Raw genomic sequence first — 24,687 nt, forward strand, 5'->3', positions numbered from 1 at the left:
TGCAGGTGTTCTTAAGGACTCTGGAATTGAGTTTGAGGGGTTTTTTTACCTTTGGGGGAAGCTATAAGGCCCATTTCTAAGACTTTTCCTATTAGGATGATCTGGGGCTTGAACTTCCCACCCCCGCTTCCCTCAGGGTCAGAGGCTCTTCATTTTATTAGTCTTGTTGGGTCAATTATATCTATATCTATAACACACACACACACACACACACACACACACTGCTATAGTCCTTTTTAGTTTATATGCCTATAGGCTGTGTGGCAAGGCACCTCCTCAGTCTCCCCAGTCTCTGCTGCTTTCAGCCCTGGTGAGACAGGCTCAGGTAATGCGGTTCCCCTTGGGACACAAGGGAAATTTGCTCCCTGTATCTCCACTAGTCCTGGTTAGTGAATTCTTACCCCTCCTTGTGGGAGAAAGTATGGCCTCTCCTCATGGAGGGTCTCACTGTTTTTCTGCTCCTGGCAGCAGAGCTTCTTCTCTCTCCACTCTCCTCACCTTCCTTCCGCAGGGAAGGGTTTAAAAAGGTCTCAGGCAGCCCCAAGTTGGAATCAGCTGGTCCCAATTAACCTCAGGTAGCTCCCCCCCCCAGCTGATTCTAATTTACTACCTTGGTAACCTTTCCCAGCTGAACCTGATTGACCTGTGGTTGCCTCTCAGTTGATAAGGATGAGGGCCTTTTAACCTTCTGCTACTGATTCCTACCCCACCCTTGCAGCTATCTGTCCTGAGTTTATCACAGCTGCAATATACCTGGGACCTGTCACACCTCTCTAAGATTTAATTTCAGGAGGTCTGTTTGCAGATTCAGGATAGCAGCACTGCCTGGGGCATAAGCAGGTTTTCTTTGCAACCAAAATGTGTAGATTTTTTTTTTTACATTAAAGCCTAAATTATGCAAACGCTCTGCAAAGACTCAAAAAATCTATGAAGTGGTCTGCCACAGATTAGAAATTCCAGGGCATGTATTTCCAGTAACCCAAGTCTAGATTTTTTTTTCCTAATGTTGAACTGTACTGAAATGTGGTTTTCCAGGCAAAAATTTCACTGCATTTTCCTCCCCAGGTGTTTGGTGACTGGAAGGAGCACTCTGCTGATGACCCTGCTACAAAAGTTCAGTCAAAACCATGGGCCACTCTCACTTTCATATGGAAAATATCTGCACCATCTCAGGCATGAAGCCACTTCAGGAGAGGAATTAATTTCAGATGCCTACTGCCTCTTTTGCAGAGATAACATCCACAGAAAGAATCTCCTGTGTTTGTGGACCACTCTAAATAATTAAATATGTTCCAGTAAGGTGACTAAGGAGATAAAAAACACATGGTGGACAAGCGGAATGTTCCCAAGTCATATTTCCTTACTGCTGAATCTCAGAAGGGGAATATTGAAAAAGCTGATAGATAACACCATGCTGGTGCAGGAGCCAGAATCTGCCTTCCGGACTGCTAAGGGAAAATAATACAGCCCAGAAGAAGGTCTTAGAATACAAACATTGGATTTATTGCTAGTGATAAACAAGAACAAAGACTGGGTTTGAAACGAAGTTTCTACACATTTTTATCAACATTTTTTCACTGCATCGCCTGGTATGTTTTAGGGAGAGGTGGGCCCAATCCACAACGTTTACCATTCTAAAGTCTTTGTGTGTTCCCATCTGGGGTTTTGATTCTGGTGCATTTTTTAATGTTGGGCAATTTTAATTTTTACATTTTAAGTGTCATAAACAGTCTGCTGTGATTCAAAAATATTTTAACAGGCTGCACAATGAAAGGACCAATGCCCTACAACTCCGTTTCTGTAGAGATGGGGGTGGATTTGGGGACAGGGACAGGACCATAACGTAGTGTGGAAAGGCTAAGAAGTATGGATCAAACCATTTATTCCTCACCTCACCCTCACCTCCACCTCACCTTCCCTTTCTGAATTCTTCTCTGAACTTCTTATTTTCTCCCTCACCTGGAACTAGCTTTGTACATTTCTGCAGCTAATCAAACTGTCTTTATAGTAGCATACAAGCACATTCTGAAAGTATCTGCTCTGTAGTCTAATCTTTTGCTATGCTGTAGTGGAAGTCAGTTTGTCTGTCAGTCACCAACCACCTACACTAAGAATGCCTCATTTTACAAGAAAAAATAAAATGTTCTGAGTTAAACTATCTGAAACTCAATGCATATGTATAAATTCAAATGTCACACTAATTACTAGAGAGCTAGTGGTTGTGCCTCCAATTCTCCAGGGACTGTAAATGACAACTGTCCTGAAACCCAAAACCTGCCATATTCAGTCCCTGTTCAGTGTTTAAAAATCCCTGCTAGACCAAGGAACCAGTAGCAGATTTAATGTCCAGTATCTCTGAGGACATCCGGATCAGAAATGAAGGTGTTACAGTGTAGGAAACCTGGGGGTCCAGGAGTACAGGGCTTTCTTTTCAAGCTCTGGCAGGTGAGCAATGATATTTTGGACCTTAGAATTCACTTCATTCTGATCAGTGCTTTGCCCCCCCCACCATACACATACACACACACACCCTTCAACCCCAGCACACTTTTAGCAGCCAAGAAGTTGAGACTCATTAGAGATGCAAACAAATGCATCATACCATCTGAAAACAAAAACTGCAGCTTTTAAATGGTATCATCTCTCTAGTATTTATGTCTATTTCTAGTGGTTCGTGAGGCTTCGGCTGCTAAAATCATGATGGGATTCAAGTTAGGAAAAATACTCCATGAGACAGCAATCACAATGTCCTAACTGTAAGATGTACTCTTTCATGACTAGGCTAGGACCGCTTTGGCAAGACCAGTCCAAATGCTTTCAGACCAGCAAAGCTTTCCTCTGCACTGCTCCTGCACCAGTGATGTGAAGGGGGAAGGGTGGGAATCTTGTTCCTCTCCTTCCAAAGGGGATTTTCAGGGTGTCCAAACTGGCACCATTAAAGTCCAAAATGGCAACATGCCAGGAGCCAGAAGTTCACCTCACATGGGCATGTCATGGATGTAGTTCATAAACAATAAAATGTGTTCAGTCATAACATATTGATTCTGAGCCAGATTCACAGCTGATGAAAACGGGTATAGCATCCCTGAGATGAAACAAGCTATGCCAATTTACACCAGCTAAGGATCTGGCCTGTAAAGTTAAGCAAGCTGCGGATGCAGAGAACTGTCAAGTAAGTTTCAATATGTATTTCACTCCATATAAAAATAAAAATAGGCCCAATTTGCCAAATTCAGATCTGGATTCAAGCTTTCCCAAAGCAGGAGGGCATTCAAATCTAAGATTTTGGCTCAACTCATTGTTCAGATGTAGTTCCAAGCCATAGCCCTTGGATCCAGCCACGGAGCTGAACTTTCTCAATGTTTGAGGGGTGTTTGGGTCCAGACTTGTGGTAGGGGCCAATCTCTATATCCTGTGACAAGACAGAGACTATTGTTACACTGCATTTCCAAACCTGATCCAGAATAAGGTTTGTGCTGCACAATAATCTTGTAAGGCATTTTATGGCTTCTCCCGCATTTCCTCCAGGGAATGCTAAGGCTAAAAGGGCCTGATATTATGAGGAGCTGAGCCCACATGATTCCAGCTGAAGTCAGTGGGAGCTGAAGCACTCCATACCTCTGAAAATCAAGCCCATGATATATAAGGGCTACTGGTGCTTTGCTCACATGGAAAGATTTGAGCTCACTGGATCAAGCTTTTCACCGCAGGGTCATAAACATGGGGAAAACAAGCTCTTTGGCTGAATATCAGCTCTTTGCTTGTGATCCCTGCCAAAATAAGGAGTGCCAAAGCATGCAAAATATGGTAGAAATAAACACACACAAAACTTAACCAAACTTTGTTGACTTTCCAAAATAGTTTGCAGTTTAGTCAGTTCAAGTACTTACTTGAAGCCAGACTTGTTGGCCTATCCCTGACTGAAACAGATCTGAGAAATTGCCATGTTTACTTCATGTTACAACGTAGCAGGGGCTGGATAGAAAGTCATGGAGACTTAGTCTTCTACAGAACTCGTGCACAGAGTTGATACAACACACTCAATAAAGGAGAAAACCTCCCACTCCCTGCTTTGCGGGTGGTCCTCAACTTTGAGACCACTTCAAAGGGGGAGGGCAGTTTAATCTCCAAGGCCTCTTCTGTTCTATGCCTGTCTGCTTAGACTGCGGACTGTCTTGGTTATTTCTGTGGTGCAGACTTCTGATGCTGGCCGTTAGACTGAGCCCCTCTACTCATGCTTCACATAGGCTACCAATGTGATGGTATTAGCTTTGGGTTACTGCTGGCCTTGTCTAGGTTTGAAACAGTGATCTAGTGATCTAGAGGTGAAAGACTCTCATGGCAGATTACCAATCCCCTAAACCATGCACTTCCCCTCCACTCCCTCAAGGAAATTCGATGTAGATTGTTGACTTTCTATGGCTCCTTGAGCTTTTTGTAGGTCCTAATATAAAAAGGAACACAGTAAACACAACACTTGATTCCCTTTCACTGACGCCCAAGAAGCCCCTTTATAAACCAAGTTTGGTGTGGCGCTAGAGTTCTAAATGCCACATGGGAGACTCACTCACAAGCCTCATTCTTTAGCCTACTGGGCTGTGGGAGGGACGAGAAGGCCCCTAAGGGAGAGAGGGAGGTGGGAGGGCTTTGAGTCACTCATAAGGTGATCAGATGTCCCGATTTTGTAGGGACAGTCCTGATTTTTGGGTCTTTTTCTCACATAGGCACCTGTTACCCACCACTCCCATCCCGATTTTTGACACTTGCTATCGGGTCAGCCTAGTCACCCATCAGAGTCCCCTCTGGTTGAAAAGTGAGAGTGAGATTTGCATGCTCCAAGGAAGGCCTCATCCATTCTTAACTGGGAGGATGGTGACTCTGACGCTGAACCTTGACCTAGGTTGGGGAGAATTGCACAGGCAAATGCAGATCCCACTCTTCCCTGCAGCCGTGAGGGAAGGGGGAAGAGAGAAAACATCTTTTCAAACTTCTAGCATAAACATATCCTTAAAGGAAGTTTCAGTAGAAGTGACCTATGGTACTTGGGGATAAGCAGGGCCCTACCAAATTCACAGCCCTTTCTGGTCAAATTCACAGCCACAGGATTTGAAAATTAGTCAATTTCACGTTTTCAAAGGTTTACACCTGAAATTTCATAGTGTTGTAACCCTGAGGGTCCCAACCCAAAGGGAGGTGGAGGGTGGGGTCATGGGATTGCCACTCTCACTTTTGGAACTTCCTGCAGCTGCAAGAGGATCCCAGAGGTGGGTCTGATCTCCCTCCTTCTGCTGGGAGTGCCCCATCTGGGGGCTCCTAGCTGCTAGTCTCCGCTGAGCTGGAGAGGGACAGGACTTGCTCTTCTCCTGCACAGCTGCTTTTGGGGGGAATCAGACCCACCTCTGGGTACCTCTCCCTTCTTCAGGAAGCTCTGCAGCTGTGAGGGGGAAGAGCTAGTCCCATTCCTTCCCAGCCTGGGGACTAGCAGCTGGAGCCAGGGGAATGGTAGGAGCCCCTGGCTGAAGAATCCCAGCCCTGCCTCTCTCTCTTCCATCCAATAGCTAGATTTCACAGGGGAGGGCTTATTTTATGCTCTGTGTCACATTTTTCACAGCTGTGAATTTGGTAGGGCCCTAGGGATAAGGCAACGCCATCAAAAAACACCTTTTTGCTAAATCTGCACAGCTTAACCAGCACAATCGCCAGGGAACCTTCCAAGAGACATCACTCCTTCTGCAATCGCACAACCATCCCCGATTCCATTCCAGGCTACTTGTGTGTCGAAACAAGCACGACCCTCACTCACTTGCAAGACAGCTGATTGATCCCTTCGATGTAGTAGCACACCCCACCGTTGACGCAATAGGATTTGGCTGTTTCGTTGCATTTTCTGGCGTGTCCTGACCAGGAGGAGAGTGTGGTCGCTACTGCAAGAAAGACACAAGAGGATATACTGTTACTTCCTTTGCCTTGCAAGTCTGCTCCCTTAAGTGGGTTTCAGTTTATTTGGTTGCCTGAGCAGACGCCCCAGGAGCAACAATCCTCAAGCTGTGGCTTTATACTAGGGGTCAGTAACCTTTCAGGAGCGAGTGTGCCAAGTCTTCATTCATTCACTCTAAACTAAGGTTTCGCGTGCCAGTAACACATTTTAACGTTCTTAGAAGGTCTCTTTCTATAAGTCTATAATATATAACTAAACTATTGTTGTATGTAAAGTAAATAAGGTTTTTAAAATGTTTAAGAAACTTCATTTAAAATTAAATTAAAATGCAGAGTCCCCACAACCGGTGGCCAGGACCCGGGCAGTGTGAGTGACACTGAAAATCAGCTCGCATGCCGCCTTTGGCACACGTGCCATAGGTTGCCTACCCCTGCTTTAGACTTACATGCAGCTCTCGTGGAGTCTGTGGGGTTTGAGTGACACTCTTCAAGCTCCAATCACAGCATTACCTCTTGCATACAAAGTGTGAGGGGATAGGGTGAGAGTTCTGTGCAAACATCCCTTCCAGCAGCCAGGAATCAGAGATGAGGAGTAAGAAAAAAAATTGTTTCCTCATTCCCCATCAACCCAGGAGGGCAAATGAGATGAAGAAACACACACTCATCCTCATGCTCAATCTTTCACCCTCATCAGGAGGTCACAGATGAAGAACAGAAAGACAATGTGTTGCATTGAGTTGCAGAGTCACAAAGTAGCTGTGATATGATGCTGATGCCCTGAGTGGCTATACGTGCACTGTATCAGTATCCAATCACAATGGAGTGTGTGGGATGACACAGTCATCATGTGGTGGCTCTCTGTGATTCCATAACAAAGTAGTTCTCCATGGCCTAGAAACTGACATCCACCATTTGTTCCCAGAAAAGGAGCAGCACAGTGGCAGTACAAGTCTACAGATCTACCTGAACTCTGCCCTAGAGGGGCAGCCTCTATTGATGGAACGATAATCAGTATTCATAGTCATTCAGCTTTGGCTTCTCTAATGAGACTACCAAAAAAGGTAGTGTTGATGCTTTCTGAGTTGGGGATACTTGTCCCAGCTGGGAATTCCCATATGGGAAAGTCCTCTAAAATTAAAGAAAGTTCAATCCAACAGTATTCTAGAGTAACTTAGTGAGATTCTCTTAGAAATAACTGCAAAACCCTACAGAATGTAGTAGAGAATATAGTATTTCTTGTTGCCTTTTTAACTGTCCTAAAGAATTCTACAGAGGAATTAAATTGTCTGTTGATTTCTAGAGATAGTGAAAAAACTCACCAAATGGTTATTGTTGTCTGTTACATTTTATAGCACTTTGCATAAGGGCTGAACTGGAACCTCCAACTCTTTTCCAAGCAGCCATCAGGTGATAACTAATCCCATGGGCTGGACTGAAGTCAGCAACTCATGTAGTAGAAAGAGAGCCTGAAGCATGGACCTGAGGCCTGAACCAAAGTCAGCAAAAGTTATGCTGTGAACAACAGTCAGGCCTTGTCAAAAGCAGCTGCTTGCCTGCAAGTCAGTGTCCGGTACACGAACTCAGCAATGGTATTGCTAGCTTTGCTAAAACACACTGAATATGTAAACACATTCCAGCAGGCCAGCACAAGAACACCCCAACCTAGCACACAATAAAATGGTTTGACAAAAGAGATGAATAGTGATATTTTGTCTGAATCAGCAGCAGTAAAAGTAGAAAGACAGGTGATGAATAGGAAACATCAGGAGGAAAGAACAAGGGGAGGTAACAAACATGTCATGAAACACACAAGGTGATACGTAAATTATTTAATCCCAGACTGTTTGTCTCAGTCTATAAACGTTGGGCTACCTTGCTTTAAGCTTTCATCTGGAAAATCCCCTCACTGACTGAGCTGTCCATTGTCACGGGCATACATGTGTTAGTGTGACCTGTAACCATTGAGCCAGAGCATTAGCAGGAGCGCCAGCAGCCTTTTTGGTGCCCTAGGCGGTGGAAGGTCCCACCCCCAAAATGGCACCCCCAGAGGCGGTAGAAGGTCCCGCCCCCAAAATACCGCCGATGACTGCGGCGACCGAACATCCGGCCGCTGCAGTCGCCGCCCCCCAAATTTTAGTGCCCTAGGAGACTGCCTAGGTCGCCTAATGGGTTGTGTCAGCCCTGGCATTAGCAATAAACCTGGCCAGGTGCCTTCACTATTAAACCAAGTCCTGTGATCTCATTGGTCAGTTGATTGGTGCCTGCTGTACGGGCTATCTGGCCAGAGCTGGTGCACATGCAGAAAGAACACATGCATGGAGCCAAACATCTGACAATAACCCGATGGCAAAACACCTCATATTCCTACTTCCCGACTTCACCCCAGGAGATATGAGGTGACCAATACAACAGCTGGGAGTTGAAGAAAGTTGAAGAAACAGCGGACTCCCAAAATCCTGTCATTTTGGTGATCTCCTGAAGTAAGTGGGACGTTTTCACAAATGTAAGCCTAGCACAAGAACAACTTACATGGTTTGTTCTGCAACTCTTACTTCTACAAGGACCCTTGCTGGTGGATTCGGCTTTATATGGAGTCTCTCCCTCTCTCTCTCTGTGCTCATTAAGCTGATCAGATCCACCGCCTCAGCCGCCTGTGACCCAGACTGTTACCCTCACATTTTACTTTCTCAATTATATATAATGAAGTGGTGCATTTTGACACCCAGTGTTTGCTATTCGCTTATGTCATAAACAGATAAGTAAGAGTTAATAGAACAGAAGTACTTCATATCTATTTTGCCTGGAAAGGGTTAACAAGATCAGTGAGCCTGGCTGTCACCTGACCAGAGGACCAATCAGGGGACAGGATACTTTCAAATCTTGAGGGAGGGAAGTTTTTGTGTGTGCTGTTAGATTTTGGTTGTTGTTCATTCTGGGGGCTCAGAGGAACCAGACATGCAACCAGGTTTCTCTCCAATCTCTTTGATACAGGCTCTTATATGTCCAGAATAGTGAGTACTAGGTAGATAAAGCGAATTAGGCTTATGTTTGTTTTCTTTATTTGCAAATGTGTATTTGGCTGGAAGGAGTTCAAATTTGTATTTTGCTGAAAGGGTTTTAATTTGTACTTGTATACTTAGGCTGGGAGGGTATTCCCAGTGTCTATAGCTGAAAGACCCTGTAACATATTCCATCTTAAATTTACAAAGATAATTTTTACTGTTTTTCTTTCTTTAATTAAAAGCTTTTCTTGTTTAAGAACCAGATTGTTTTTTTTATTCTAGTGTGAGATCCCAGGGGACGGGGTCTGGATTCACCAGGGAATTGGTGGGGAGAAAGGAGGGAAGGGGGAGAGAAAGGTTAATTTCTCTCTGTGTTAGGATTACTTTCTCTCTTAGGAAGAGTCTGGGAGGGGGAGAGAGAAGGAGGGGGGAAGGTGAATTTTCCTCTCTGTTTTAAGATTCAAGGAGTTTGAATCACAGTGATCTTCCAGGGTAACCCAGGGAGGGGAAGCCTGGGAGAGGCAATGGTGAGGGAAAGGGTTTACTTTCCTTGTGTTAAGATCCAGAGGGACTGGGTCTTGGGGGTCCCCAGGCAAGGTTTTGGGGGGACCAGAGTGTACCAGGCACTGGAATTCCTGGTTGGTGGCAGCGCTACAAGTACTGAGCTGGTAATTGAGCTTAGAGGAATTCATGCTGGTACCCCATCTTTTGGACGCTAAGGTTCAGAGTAGGGAAATATACCATGACAGCTTAGGCAACACGAATCATTTCATTGTGAGCTGTGCTGAGCAGTGCCACAGCACTGCTCGGGCTATGCTCTCAGCAATGCTATTTCTACACCGCACATCTCATAAGGGCTGCTTTTCAAGTTGGCTTTCTTCAACTTTTTCTTAACAATACCTGTATGTTTTCCAGCAGACAGCTCCAAGCATCCCAAAGGTGGTTTTGTGTGTATGTTTGGTTTTTTGTTTGGTTGGTTGGTTTTTGTTTGTTTGTTTACTATACAGAGGAATCATGTACCCAAGAAGAGAAATGCAGTCAACTCTAGGGTGCAACATAGCAGTTCTTTAACAGCATATAGTAGAAGCAAGCAGTTTAGAACAGAGAGCAACGAGCATATAAATTAAACAAGGAATGGTTCTAAGGGAGGCAGAATGTTATCAGCTATGACTCTGGGGTTAACCCTGCTCTTGAAAAAAATGCCAAGGGATCTTTAGTGACTATAACAGATTTTCCAAGGTGCTTTGGGGAATTTGATGCCCAATTCTCATTAAAATCAATGAGAATTTTGTGTCCAAATCACTTTGGAATTTTTAAAGTCATCACTATACATTTTATGTCACATCTAGGAGAGGGCTCCTGTGGCAGCACAGCACCCCTAGCCCAAAGAAGGGACATTGGTTCAGTTCTGATGCAGAAGAAAGATTTCCATCTACCGAGACACAAATGGAAAAGCTCAGACATCTCCTTTCAAACTAAAACTAGAGCAGCTGAGTCAGGTCTCAGCAGCTTTCTCCCAAAACCTTGGTACAAACCGACACTACAAAGGCAGAACAAGGCCATCAGTCTGCACAACCAAGTCATTTGTCAATTATTAGCAAGCAGCTCCATGGCACTCTTTTGGCAAAGTCAGACATCATAAATCATACAAGGAAACTATATGCTCTGGAGTAAACGTTCCATAGTAAACAAAGAAGGTGAAGAACAGAGAGAGGAAAATAATAATGGAGCACAGAATCCATAGCCACCTACAGTAGAAAGCACATATATCACTCAATATAAAAAGGCAGAGTTTATATAGATATAGATATAGATAGATAGATATAGCATTAAGGAAGGGTCAAAAGATATGGAAAATTCAGATAGTGCCCTTAGAATAGGGCACAATATGGACTCTAACATGGATTCCATGTGATATTAATCTGATTTTAAATATACATTGTTCTTTAAACAAAATGAAACAGAAATAAAATATATCTTTTAATGACTGGTTAAAAGTTGCATATTGTGAAATTAAGAAGCAGATCTTTTAGTAGAGCTATTCCTGCCTTAAAAATGCATGATTAGGTAGTTTTTCTAACACTGCCTTGTTATTTTTTTAAAAATCATGTTTTATGTTTGCATTATGCTAAAGATCCCAATAAAACTGATATACACACAGTGCTATTCACTGGCATCGCTTCATCTATCTCTGAAATTCAGCCACTGCTGGAGTAAAATGTAGCATCTGTTCAGCAGCACACACTACAGTACAGAACAATTAACTGAGTTGTCAGTGTGAAGAATAACTTAGCCAACTGAAAATGCAGGGGGAATTTAGGTTGGTAGGGTATCTCCTTCTTAAAGGAGGATCGCATTTCTGTCACATTCTGGCCTGGCAGGATAATTCACAGATTTACAAGCAAATATATTTGTATTTATATCTCCAGTCATCTTGGGCCATTTGATGAGTGGTTATGTAAAACTACTGAAGTCAAAGGGAGTTTTGCCACTAATATCAGTGACAGCTGAAACACGTCCTAAGTGCAGAAATTAGATTATTTGTAGCCATGAATGTTTCCTCATTACATTCTTTTTCTAACTCTGTTCTGAACACCTCACAATTACACCAGATGATCCAGAATGGAAATTTCAGAACCATTCCACTGCAATGGACCATACAGCACAATACAACTTTCAGGCCTGATTCCCCAGGGGCAGAGCACCCCTAACTCCCATTGATTCACTTCACAGGATAAAGCCCTTATTTGGTACCCGGTACAACCCTCTTTATCCAAAATGCTTTGTGAGACATCAAAAATATTGAGATAACTGGAAGTCTGAATAATGGAGGGAACAATTTATGGCAGTAGTGGCTGCAATTCAGGTGGTAGTATGCTTCATTTAAAATAAGGGGATAGGAGAAGGTTTACATAGCAGCACCACTCACATATGAGCTGCGTCCCAAAATGCTCCATGGAGTCGTGATGTCAATTACGGAAAAAAGTGGTGAAATGAAAGCATGAAGAATCAATACCAGTGAATGCCTTCGCCAGCAGGCAGGTGAGATCTGAACGCACGCATGCAGAATGGACACAAAGCACCACTTCGAGCCGACTGACAGCAGTAGTAGATCTGATTTAAAGCAATGCAAGAAGCACCCTCCCCATCTGCCCCAAGAAACCTCCATTTAGATACAAAGCCAGCAATGAAAGGAGAGGGAAATGAAGAGGTGGCAGGGCCGCAGGGATGAAGGATGTATTTTCAAATGAGATTTGGAAAGAGCTAGAGACCAGCTTTTACCAGTTCTATTATTTGCCCCGTCAATAAGAACAACATCAAATATACATATTCAGGGTTTAATTTTAAAAAACTAACATTATATAGCAAACAGAACATTGTTGCTGGAGCTGGTTGGGAAATTTTCAATTTAATAATTAGAATGACAAATGGTAACAAAGAAAAAAACCTTGAAATGGAAACGCAGAAAACATTTTAATTCACCTAGGTGAATTAAAATGAATTTTTTTGAGATTTCAGCTTTTCATCCCAATTGGGGATGGTAAACTCTCAAAAGCATTTGTGGGCTCGGAAACCATTTCCTGCCCAGCTCAAATTGTGGTATTTTGGACATATATGAACAGAGCTCTATTTATTGAATTATCTAGGAATCCAAATACACTACATTCAGGAGTAGCAGAAGAGAATAATCAAAAATTGTCTCTCCTCTAAAGTAAGAATACTGATTAGAAAGGAGTGATTTTAATGGGGGGAGGGGCTAATAGTAAATTAGCCCAAAAATATGCACTTTAGGAGGCACTGAAACTATTTGCAAATTTGGATCAAACTTGACAAATAGTTTTGGTCACCAAAAAAAAAAAGAAAAAATATCAAAATGTCCCCCATTTTGAAAATATTAAAATGAACCATTTTAAAAATGTCATTTTGAAACATTTGAGAATGAAATGTCAGTTCGAATCAACATTCAAAATATTTCATTTTGACCCTTTTTTTCCTTCAATTTTTCATTTCCTCGAGGAGAAAAAAAAATCAGTTTTGGTTAGATACAGATCAATTATTTTTTCAGAATTTTTGGTTTGGCCCCCGAATTGAAAAATCGATTGTTTGCTTGCTCTCATATTGACTTAAGCATGGTACTACCAGCTTCCCCTTGCACAAACTACATGCTTGAAAAAGTAGCTAACAATTGTGCAAGAAAAAGAATGGTTGCTTAACCTACAGTAACTGATTATTTGAGATGTTCGAATACCTCACACCCTCTGCACAGGAATTTGCCAGAGAAAAAGCTTCCAATGTCCCCTAGGGGTCACACATGCGCTCTGCGTGCTCTCAAGCTTCTCCTCCTGAAAGCATAAAGGGCAGGGCAACCTCAACCGCCAGCCACATCCTTCACCACCCAAAGCCTCAGTGATAAGACTTCGAGCTGTGGGGATAGAGGGTGGGTCATGGGATCCAATGCCCAAGGATCACAGTTACTGTAAGTCAAGTAACTGCTCTTTCTTCTACGAGTTCCTGTCCACGTGGATTCCGCTCATGGTGATTGGCAAGCCATTCAACTCTTTGGAGGAGGGAGATACGGAGTTTCTCTGAACAAAGGTTGAAGGATTGGCTCTTCCAACTTGAGCATTAACTCTTGAGGAAGCCTCCAATGAGTAATACCTAGTAAATGCATGAACTGGAAACCATGTAGCTGCCCTATGTGTTTCCATCAGCAAAGCCCTACTGCAGCATGCTGTTGAAGGAAAATGAGCCAAGATGTTCAAAAGAAGTTTCAGTTTACTGACCTCATAGTCAGTTCTAATACAGCTCACAACAGTTCTAATACACCCTCTCTCGACAGTCTTTCAGTCAAGAGAGGGCTGCCAATAGTTCTGCTATCATAGCCTACAAACAACCTAAGGGTCTTTCTAAATGGTCTCATTGTATTTAGGTAGTATAAGAGGGCTTTTCTCCTCCAGAATCAAAACTTCATATTCTGCATGTCAGATGCCTGAGGTCTAGGAAAGAAAAACAGTAATTGAATATATAGGTTAATATGAAAGTCCGACACCACTTTTGGTATGAATTTAGGGTGAGGTCTAAATTTGACTCCATCTGTATGAAAAACAGTGTACCAGGGTAGGGGTGGAAGGAGGTGATGGGAGCTTGGATTTTGCTAACTGCAGGCAGAAGTAATAGCCACTAAAAAGCAGCTTTCATAGGTAAGTGTTGACTAGAAAAAGGTGATAATGGTTCAAAAGGCGGTTCCATTAGAGCCGAAAGCACTGAATTCAAGTTCATCAGGGAGGTATATTTCTAGCTGGGGGAAACGGGAGATTCAAACCTTTTAGGAATCTGACAACTGTTAGATGAGAAAGGGCAGACAAACCTGTAATTGGTGGGTGACAAGCCAAAAATGCTAAATGTATATTAATGGAACTTAAAGACAAACTAAACTGTTTTAAATAAAAAGTAATCCAGAATGAGTGGAACAGAAGAACAGGCAGGAACACATCCTCTTGTCTTCACACCAGCTGAAAAACTCTTTCATTTTGCCATGTATGTTTTTTCTAGTAGAAAGTTTACTATTCGGCAAAAAGACTGTTTGTACCTACAATGAATGTTCCTTATACCTGGCTATTAAGCAAAAACTTTCCACACTGTCAAGTCCAAAGAACATAATAACAGCCATACCAAGAGTCCATCTAGCCCAGTATCTGTCTACCGATAGTGGCCAATGCCAGGTGCCCCAGAGGGAGTGAACCTAACAGGCAATGATCAAGTGATCTCTCTCCTGCCATCCATCTCCATCCTCTGACAAACAGAGGCTAGGAACATCATTCCTTACCCATCCTGGCTAATAGCCATTTATGGACTTAACCACCATGAATTTATCCAGTTCTCTTTTAAACGCTGTTCACAACCTCCTCAGGTAAAGAGTTCCACAAGCTGACTGCACTGCATGAAGAAGAGCTTCCTTTTATTTGTTTTAAACCTGCTGCCTATTAATTTCATTTGATGACCCCTAGAGAACTGGAAGGGACCTCAGAAGGTCATTGAGTCCAACCCCCTGCCTTCACTAGCAGGACCAAGTACTGATTTTTGCCCCAGATCCCTAAGTGGCCCCCTCAAGGATTGAACTCACAACCCTGGGTTTAGCAGGCCAATGCTCAAACCACTGAGCTATCCCACCCCCTTAAAGATACAGGGTCCAGATGAAGCACAGACACTAGCCTGCCCTAGTAGATGAAGCGCTACAATATTGATGTGATACTAAATGCACCATTTCCACAGCACTATGGCTTCTTGATAAAGAGGGTCTGATCTTGCCTGCCCTTGTTTGTTTAATATTAGACAATCACTGTGCAATTGCCTACAGCACTTGAACTGACAGACCCTGTTGTAGTGGAAGGGAAGACCTGAATGCTAAGCAAATCACTCTTCGCTCCAGTACATTTATATGATTCAAGGAATCCTTTATAGAAAAAAACACTCTGCATTTGAAATTGATCTAGATGAGCACTCCACCCCATTGAGATAAATTGGTGATGGGAATTTTGGCAGGATTTAGAGTCTGAAATAGAGTTCCCAGGCCATATTGCTTGTGTTCAAGGACTCTATGGACTGGTTGTGCTATCTTTATTCTTATCACTATAAGTGTTTGGACACTCGGCCAAAACACCCATTTGATCCAGGACAGCAGAGATCTCATTCTGAGCCTGGAGAAAGGGGTTACATAAGTACAAGAGGCCATGTTGCCTAATAGTTTAAGGGATACTCTTACATGGTTCTGAGGATGAGTCCTCAGATCTGAAATTAACTGGCAGATTATTGGAAATATGTCTGGAATGGTGTGGAATTCTATAATATAACCCTCCTGGATGACCTGGAGAACCCACTGGTCCATGGTTATTCCAGCTCAATCCTTTAAAAAAAGAGGGGGGAGGAGTGAAGGAGGAATAAATTTAAGTAGATTGTATATGTATCCTCAACCATAGCATCAAAAGTGCTTCTTTTGAGGATGAGCAGATGGTGCCAAGATATTAAATGGATCAAACAATTTCCTCTTCTGGAATCTTGATCTCTGTCTTCCTTGATCAAAAGGTCTCTGATGGAAGAAACAGGTCAAAGTGGCAGGTTGAGAACTCTGTTTGGTAGAAGCTTGAGGTCTATACTGCTTTCTTCTGAAGGACAGAGTGTAGAGACCAAACAACCTTAACGTGGCTCTGAGGCCTGGTCTACACTGGGGGGGTGGGAGTAGTCGATGTAAGATACGCAACTTCTGCTATGGGAATAGCGTAGCTGAAGTCGATGTATCTTATTTCGACTTATCTCCTGTCCTCACAGTGCGAGATCGATGGCCGCAGCTCCCCTGGCAACTCCACTTCCGCTGCTCGCCCTGGTGGAGTTCCGGAGTCGACGGGCGCATGTTCGGGGATCGATATATCACATCTAGACAAGACACAATACACTGATCCCTCATAGATCCATCGCTACCCACCGATCCGGCGGGTAGTCTGGACGTATCCTTAATCCTTTAGAGAATGCAATGTGTCATCCGTCTTAGCACTAAAAAGATCTTGACCATTGAAAGGGAGGTCCAGAAGTACGCCCCGGTACAGCATACAGGTAAGAGTTGGTATGCTGTACCAGGGAGGATAGGCTTCCCTGGGCAGCGATTTAAAGGGCCCAGGGCTCCTGCAGCAGCTACTGTCCCATGCCCTTTAAATTGCCACCAGAACCCTGGGGTAGCAGTGGCATGGCTCTGGTGGCCAGGGCTTTAGAGCTGGGCTCCAGCTCCAGGCAAAAACCTGCAGCTCCACTGCTCCGGGCTGCTCCATGCTCCAGCTCCAGGCTCCACTCCAAAGCCCCGCCAGCGGCTATTTAAAGGATCTCGGGATGCGACAGCCGCTACCATCCCAGCCCTTAAAATAGTCCCCGGAGCCCCACCGCCACTACCCCAGGGCTCCGGAGACAATTTAAAGGGCCTGAGGCGGTAGCAGCAGCCGGATCCCTGGGCCCTTTAAATCACTGCCTAAGCCCCCGGCTGCCACTGCTACCTCAGGGTTCCGGCAGCTGGTCTCAGGTGGCGATTTATAGGGCCCGGGGCTACCCCTGCCACTACCCTCTGGGATCCTTTAATTCACCACCCAAGCCCCACTGCTGGAGCCCTGGGGTAGCACTGGTGGGGCTCTGGCGGTGATTTAAAGGGCCAGGGGCTCCCGGCTGCTGCTACTGCAGCACAGCCCTGGGGCCTTTAAAGCTCCACCAGAGGCTGGGGCCCCGGGGCAGCAGCATCAGCCAGGAGCCCCTTGTGAAGGTGATTTAAAATGCCCGGGATTCTGCTGCAGTAGTGGCAGCTGGAGCCCCAGGCCCTTTAAATCACCTCTGGGGCTCCCAGCCGCCTCTGTAACTAGTAGCTCCGAGGGTGATTTAAAGGCCCTGGGGCCCCCAGCTGCTGCTACCACAGCCCCAGCCCCTTTAAATCCTGATTTAAAGTGCCTGGGGATTTAAAGGTCCCACTTCTTCCGCTAGAGGCCCCGCCCCTCCTAAGGATTCTGGAGAACCAGTAAGTCCTTTAAGTTACATTCACTCTGGGGAGGTCCCACTGGTATAATCTGGCCTTCCCTAGGCAGGCCCAATACTGAAAGCCAATAGTCTCTTCTCATGACGACAGATCCAGTTGCCATAAATCACATCCACTGAGTCCAAAGCTACCTGCAGAGATTTTTTGCAAACAACATTCCCTCAGAGCAGATTAGGGTGACCAGATGTCCCAATTTTACAGGGACAGTCCCAATTTTTGGGTCTTTTTCTTAAATAGGCTTCTATTACCCCCCACCCTCTGTCCCAATTTTTCACATTTGCTGTCTGGTCATCCTAGAGCAGATGGAAGTAAATTCTTCTAATGCTGAGGGGAGTTTATCATAAAAATCGTTGATTCTGCCCCATTGCATGTTGGTATACGTAGCCAGCATTGCCTGATACAGTAATTCTAGACACTGACCTGAAAGGAATTGAATAAATCTTGTCCCCAAATGACCTTAGCTTGCTGAGGCAAGGTCCTTTCAGATCTGAAAGATCTCTTTGAACCCTTAAAACTCTGGTTTTCCCCAATCTCTGGTGCATTTGAGGAACCGAGGTTATTCCCTGTTCTTTCAGAATCTCTTTGAAGTTGCTCTCATGGATATTTCCATGAGGAAAATCTTGAGGACACTTTGGACTCCAGTGTGCATTTCTCAAATGCCTAACAAACTCATACAGACATTATATGTCTCTCCCTGAATATTTACCCTTCTGTTCAACAAATGAGATTTAAAACCCATTGAGCATGACCAAGACATAACAGCCCCAAAAGTCCTCCACCACTACTACCTACCTTTTTTTTCTTTTTGCCAGCAGGCCATAAAACAAAAAAAATCTAATGAAGTGAAAGCTAGCTGTCCATCCATCCTACACTATAGCTATCTAACTAAGAGGGACACAGAGAAGTTCCAACACGCTGTTGAAACTGGCTGGCAGTTGGGGTCTCCCTGCTCTTAAGAAGGAGTACGCAAGAGCATGCTGGTCACATGTGCAACCCCTAGGGGAAGCTGCTAAAGAAAAACCTCCCACATGCAGCACAGAAGGTGCGAGCACACCCATGAGTGGGATCCGCATGCACAGGAACTTGAGAAAGAACATTACAGTTCCTATATCAGATGTGATTTAACCCTATGACCACTGATTTTCAGCATGCTGCTAACCAAATTAATGCTTAGGAGGTCTTAGAGATACTACACCTGTAGTCTCCAAAGGGTTAATTAATGCAGTTTGGACTATATATTGCATTTTATCTTTTATGAACCACAGCTACTGTTTATCAGAGCAAGGGAACTGTGCCAGTTAAGACCTGCTTTCCACCACTTTTTTTTGTTTTAAACAACATTGAATGCTGGGTTCATAGAGTACAGACACTTCACTCTCTCAATATTTAGACATTAGGTTTGACAGATGGATTCAGCTGGTTTGAGAGTGTATACAAATCACTTGCTCTGTATATGCCTAATGTACTTACTGATAAAACACAGAATCTGAGGTTCCTTTCAAACTAGTTTGCCCAACCCTCCATCAGAGATGAAGTACAGTGAGGTCTCTGGACCAAATTATCCTCTTACACCGGTGTAATTCTGGATTAACTCACGGATGTCCATGAAGTGACAACAAATTTATACTGATGTAGCAGAGCATGGGTTTCTACGCTGATATTTACCATCTTCTCAGTCTAAGGCTGTCTTATAACTGGCACTGCAATACTGTCAAAAGGGTATTGCTTTAATGTCTGAACTGATCCTTAACATTGGGGTTTTGCTATTTGAAGTATTGTGAATGTTTCTGATCCTCTTAAATCAAACCATGCGAGTCACAGCAGACTGCACTAAGCTGACAGTTGATGGGGATGATTTCCGATTATGGAAGTATTCTGTGCCTGCACTTTTATTGATCTGGGTATATCCCAACATTTAGATCATTAGTAAAATGTTGCTCACTGAAATGACCTCATCTTGTTTGCGAAAGGGTCTTGAGGGCACACCAGAGGGACAACCAGGTTTATTAAGTACGCACCAGTGCAACACAGGCTACGCCTACACAATGAGCTAGGGCCCTGATGCTGCTGCCCTTGCACACATACTCGTGGAAGCTCAATGAGAGCTAGCACGAGCATAAATAGTAGTGAAGGTGCAGTAGCACAGGCAGTGGCACCAGAGGCGCAGCTGAGCCATGCTGCATATGCACCATGGTTTTCAGGTGCATTTGTATTTGGCCCGACTCAGCCCTGTGTCCGCTACCCCTGTCACTATGGATACGCTGCTATTTATAGCCATGCTCACTCCACGCAAGCTAGCACCTGTATGTGTACACAAGCAGAGGAACCATGCCCCTGGATCGTAGTGTAGGCACAGGCACCCACAACAGAACGCAGAACACTTCACTTGAAACAACAGATAATGCAGAACAGTCACAACTTCAGTCCATTTTATGCCGTTAAGGCTTCATAAGAGAAGGGATTGTAAATGTTTCTTAACCCATATAACCTGGCTGCCTGTTTCAGTGAAATGGCCTGTTTCAATGGCTGGCAGCTGCAATATTCTGTATTTTTGTCAAGTTTCAAGAAGAACCTCTCAAGTGATCTTTTGAAGGTCATAAGGTTGTCCAATTTTCTCCTCTGCCATCCGGGCCCCAAAAAGCACCTGTCAGCATCACAGCATCCATATTCTAGAATCCCTATAATACCACTAACAGCTTTACACTTCTATAGATGCTTTGCTTCTAGGGGTGTCAGCCCTCCCCGTTTGGCTAGGAGTCTCCTGGAACTGGACTCGATCTCCCGGAGGCTACTGAAGCTGATCTGGGAGATTTTAGGCCACTAGAAGTCCAGTGGTGTAGCAGGGCTAAGGCAGGCTTCCTACCTGCCCTGATGCCAAGCGGCTCCCAGAAGCAGCCAGCATGTCCCTGCGGCTGCTAGGCGGAGGCATGGCCAGGGGGTCTCTGTGCAATTCCCCCGCGCCTAGTGCCGACTCCACTGCTCCCATTGGCTGGGAATGGGGAATCACTGCCAATGGGAGTTGCGGGGGTGGTGCCTGGAGGTGGGGGCAATGTGCAGTGGTGCCTGGCCACCCCTGAGCCTAGGGGCCATTGCTGGACATGCCGCCACTTCTGGGAGCCACCCAAGGTAAGCATCACCTGGCTAGAGCCTGCACGCCAAACCTCCTCCCACACCCAACCTCTTGCCCCAGCCATGAGCCTTCTCTCACACACAAACTCCCTCCCGGAGTCTGTACCCCTCACCTACTCCTGCAGCCCAACACCCTTCCCCAGGCTCAGTTCGGATTCCCTTCCTGCACCCAAATTCCCTCCCACACCTTCTCCTGCACCCGAACCCCCTGCCCCAGCCCTGAGCCCCCGCCCGCACCCAAATTCCATTCTTCACCCCAAATCCCTGCCCCAGCACCCTCCTGCACCCAAACTCCCTTCCAGAGCCCACACCCCAAACCTCCTCCCACACCTCAACCACCTGCCCCAGCCCTGAGCCCCCTCCCACACTCCAAACCCCTCAGCTCCACCCCCCAGCCCAGAGCCTAACCCCCCAATATCCCAATCTCCTTACCCAGCCCAGTGAAGTGAGTGAGGATGGGAGAGAGTGAGCAACCAAGGGAGGGAGGCTGGAGTGAGAAGGGGCAAGGCCTCAGAAAAGAGGTGTAGCCTTGGGGAAGGGGCGGGCTATGGGTGTTTGGGTTTGTGCAATTAGACCAGGGGTAGGCAACCTATGGCATGCGAGCTGATTTGCAGTGGCACTCACACTGCTTGGGTCCTGGCCACTGGTCGGGAGGGCTCTGCATTTTATATGAAGCTTCTTAAACATTTTTAAAACCTTATTTACTTTACATACAACAATAGTTTAGTTATATATTATAGACTTATAGAAAGAGACCTTCTAAAAACATTAAAATGTATTACTGGCACGAGAAACCTTAAATTAGAGTGAATGAATGAAGACTCGGTACACCACTTCTGAAAGGCTGCCGACTCCTGGCTTAGACAGTGGACAACCCTTTTTCCTCCAGCCATCTTAAAGTGCATTATTAGATGAGGAAACTGAAGTCCAGAGAGAGTCGCAATAGTCCAATGGCAGAGCTGTAAATAGAACCCAGGTCTCCTGACTCCCAGTCACGATTGATTTAAAAAAAAGTTTTTCTAAGATAATGAAAAAAACATTTTTGTATTTAAATTGGATTTTTAAATTTCGGTTCAATAGATTTTCTTTTTAAAAACAAACCTATTCACATTTTAAATAATCCATAATAAGGCCTAAATTTACTATAATCTATTAAATTAAATAAAATAATAATATTCAAACTGTATTTGTTTGTTGCCAATATTCTAAAGAAAGCCTGTGGACTGAATTAGCAGAAGTCACTGGTGAAGCCACTGGCACCAGACTTTGCTGAAGCGCTAAACCCAGCTTTTGACAGCAGTAGCCTCTTGTGCAGGTGCAGAGAGAATATTTTCTCCATTTCAGTTTATTCAACTAGTTTGGTTCAATGATTAGTTCATCTAAAGTTGAAAAACCAATTGGGAGTTGAAAAAGATGGAAAGCTTGTTTTCCTCTTCCGGTCTATGAATAAAAACGAGGTGTGAGAGGATGAGATCTACTAGTTCTAAAATCTTGATAGACACGATGACCAGAAACCATCAGTTCAGTTCACTAACTACAGAGAATACTTCCTTTGTTTAATAAAAACAGTTTTAAATGCAAAATATTTTAATAAACTTTTTTATGTATCCAGCACAGTTGTTAGTTTTATTTAGCTAACAAATTTTAAAATGCTTTGTGAATTTTTAATTAAATTCCAATTTCCAACACAGTTTGACACAAATCATCATTGACTATTTTCAACATAACACAAAAAGTAAAAATTAAGAATCTGAATAAATGTAATTTAAGCTATATAATTGCTTAAATAAAATGCATTTAGGTATAATGTGTCCTTCTGGATAGCACAAAGTACCACCAAATTTAGTGTAACAGTTATATTTAGTTGCAAATCAACATGTTTTAATGGTTACCAGCCAATGAGAATAAAACACTTTAGAAAAAGAAAAAATTACAAATACAAAATAAGATTAAATTTGATTATTCAAATCCAGGTTTTCTGCTTGGTGTTTTAAATCATTAAAATTTTATTTAAATCAGTCCACCCTGCTGTTATAGTTCCCTGCTCTAGACACTAGACAAACTGCCTTATACATCTCAAGGATAACTTTACATTTTCTCACACACACCGTTCCAGCTGTGACATTTTCCAGCCATTCATCTTTAACCTACCTATTGGACCAATCATATTCTATCTATAGTTGCAAAATAGCATCTTGGTGTCTGGGTCCTGTTGTGCCTAAGATTAAAAGCCCTAACTCCAGACACCCCTGAAAAAAGCAATACAAAGAATGATGCATAAGGAAGCTCAGATACTTTCATCACAGGGGTAGCCGTGTTAGTCTGGATCTGTAAAAGCAGCAAAGTATCCTGTGGCACCTTATAGACTAACAGACGTTTTGGAGCATGAGCTTTCGTGGGTGAATACCCACTTCGTCAGATGCATGTATCTGACGAAGTGGGTATTCACCCACGAAAGCTCATGCTCCAAAACGTCTGTTAGTCTATAAGGTGCCACAGGATACTTTGCTGCTTTTACAGATACTTTTATGACTTTAAAGACAAGTGCAAAATACTTCATTTTGGGAACAATTAAATGCCCAGCTACAAAATGGGAAATAACTGCGTAGGCAGTAGTACTGATGAAAAGGATAATTGTGGATAGTTCTCTATTAATGTGAAGCAGCAGTCAAAAATGCTAACAGAATGTTAGAAACCATTAGAAAAGGGATAGATAACAAGATAGAAAATATCATGATGACATTATGTAAATCCATAGTACACCTACACTTTGAATACTGTGTGCCGTTCTGGTTGCCCCATCTCAAAAAAGATATATTAGAATTTGAAAAAGTACAGCACGCCTCAGCCAATAGCCATGATCTCCCTCTGCTTTCTCAAGCATTGGATCTAATTCACCTGCCAAGTCATAAAGCCAGGTGCTTCCTTCGCACCAGTGTGAATTGCTGAACAAAGGGCAAAGTAGTGCAGTGCTTGGCTACAGCACCCCATATACTGCTCCCTACTCGTGAACTGTGGCATTACAACCACAAGTAAGCACCATACTGGTTACACAAGTAAGCTCCCTGGAATCCTCTGGGAGTTCTCACTGGTTTGAAAAGTGCAGGTAACAACCTACAAACCTTCCTCAAAACAATGAACAGCACCAACCTGAGGTAAGGCTCATTTAGAGGTTCTAAGCTAAACTCCCCTCTTTTTTTAATATACACAACATGGAGAGTTTATATAAACATAATTTTACAGGAGTGAGGCAATTCTGATTGTACCTATTTCCACCTCACAAACACCTTCTCCACTTACCACACACTTTAAAACACACAGATGTGGCACTGGTCTTCAGTGACTACATAAGAAATTTCAGGTAGATTGGTTTCGTTTTGGTGAGGTTTGATGGGGTACACAGTAAAGCTTGTAATGGAAAAAGCCAATTACTGCCTTAATTATGGAGAGTTTCCTACCTCTCTATAAAGAAAAAACAGAGCCCAGCTTCAAATTAACAATGTACCATCATTTCCAAAGTGGAGGTGACATTTACCAAAACAGGGAGACTTTCACACAGTTGCAAGTTTGGGCGGAAAAGAAAGAAGATAGACAGAATGAAAATTTACCTACATAGCAGTTTTCTGATTTTCTTTTTCTTGTTGGAATACAGTGTATAGGCCCATTTTCCCCACTGGTTACACAGAGAAGACTCCCATAAAATCTTTCTCCCTCTGCTTGATATTCCAGGGAATTCATAATATTCAGCTTTCAGTTAAACCAGTGTAAATCCAGAGTGACTCCAGTACACACATCATTACTCTGGATTTATATTGGTGTAACTGACAGCAGATTCTGTTGGAGAAGCCTGTGTTTATGGTGCCATAATTTGCCACATCCTAATCTGATGTTGCTCATGCAGCATTTTGCATAAGCACAGGATTAAATTAGAAGGAGATGGACTCTAAGAGAATGAGCCCTTTTTAAAGACAAACTGCTTTTCTAATTAGGAAACCTAATATCCAGACATTGTTACCTGATAACTTGAAAACTTCACCTACTATAAAATGCATG

At 43.7% G+C, this 24,687-nt stretch overlaps 1 protein-coding gene across 4 annotated transcripts in view; it reads right to left on the reverse strand.

Annotated features, from left to right (window-relative positions):
• Nucleotides 1-24,687, reverse strand: part of NRG2 (neuregulin 2) — a 319,504-nt gene that overhangs the window by 75,151 nt on the left and 219,666 nt on the right. For all 4 annotated transcript variants that reach the window (XM_050962620.1, XM_050962619.1, XM_050962617.1 and 1 more), the window contains one exon: nt 5,804-5,924. In XM_050962620.1, the coding sequence (XP_050818577.1) occupies nt 5,804-5,924 (121 nt within the window). The remainder of the gene's footprint in view (nt 1-5,803; nt 5,925-24,687) is intronic.

Source organism: Gopherus flavomarginatus, chromosome 7 (assembly GCF_025201925.1).
Source record: "Gopherus flavomarginatus isolate rGopFla2 chromosome 7, rGopFla2.mat.asm, whole genome shotgun sequence".
Classification (NCBI taxonomy): domain Eukaryota; kingdom Metazoa; phylum Chordata; order Testudines; family Testudinidae; genus Gopherus; species Gopherus flavomarginatus.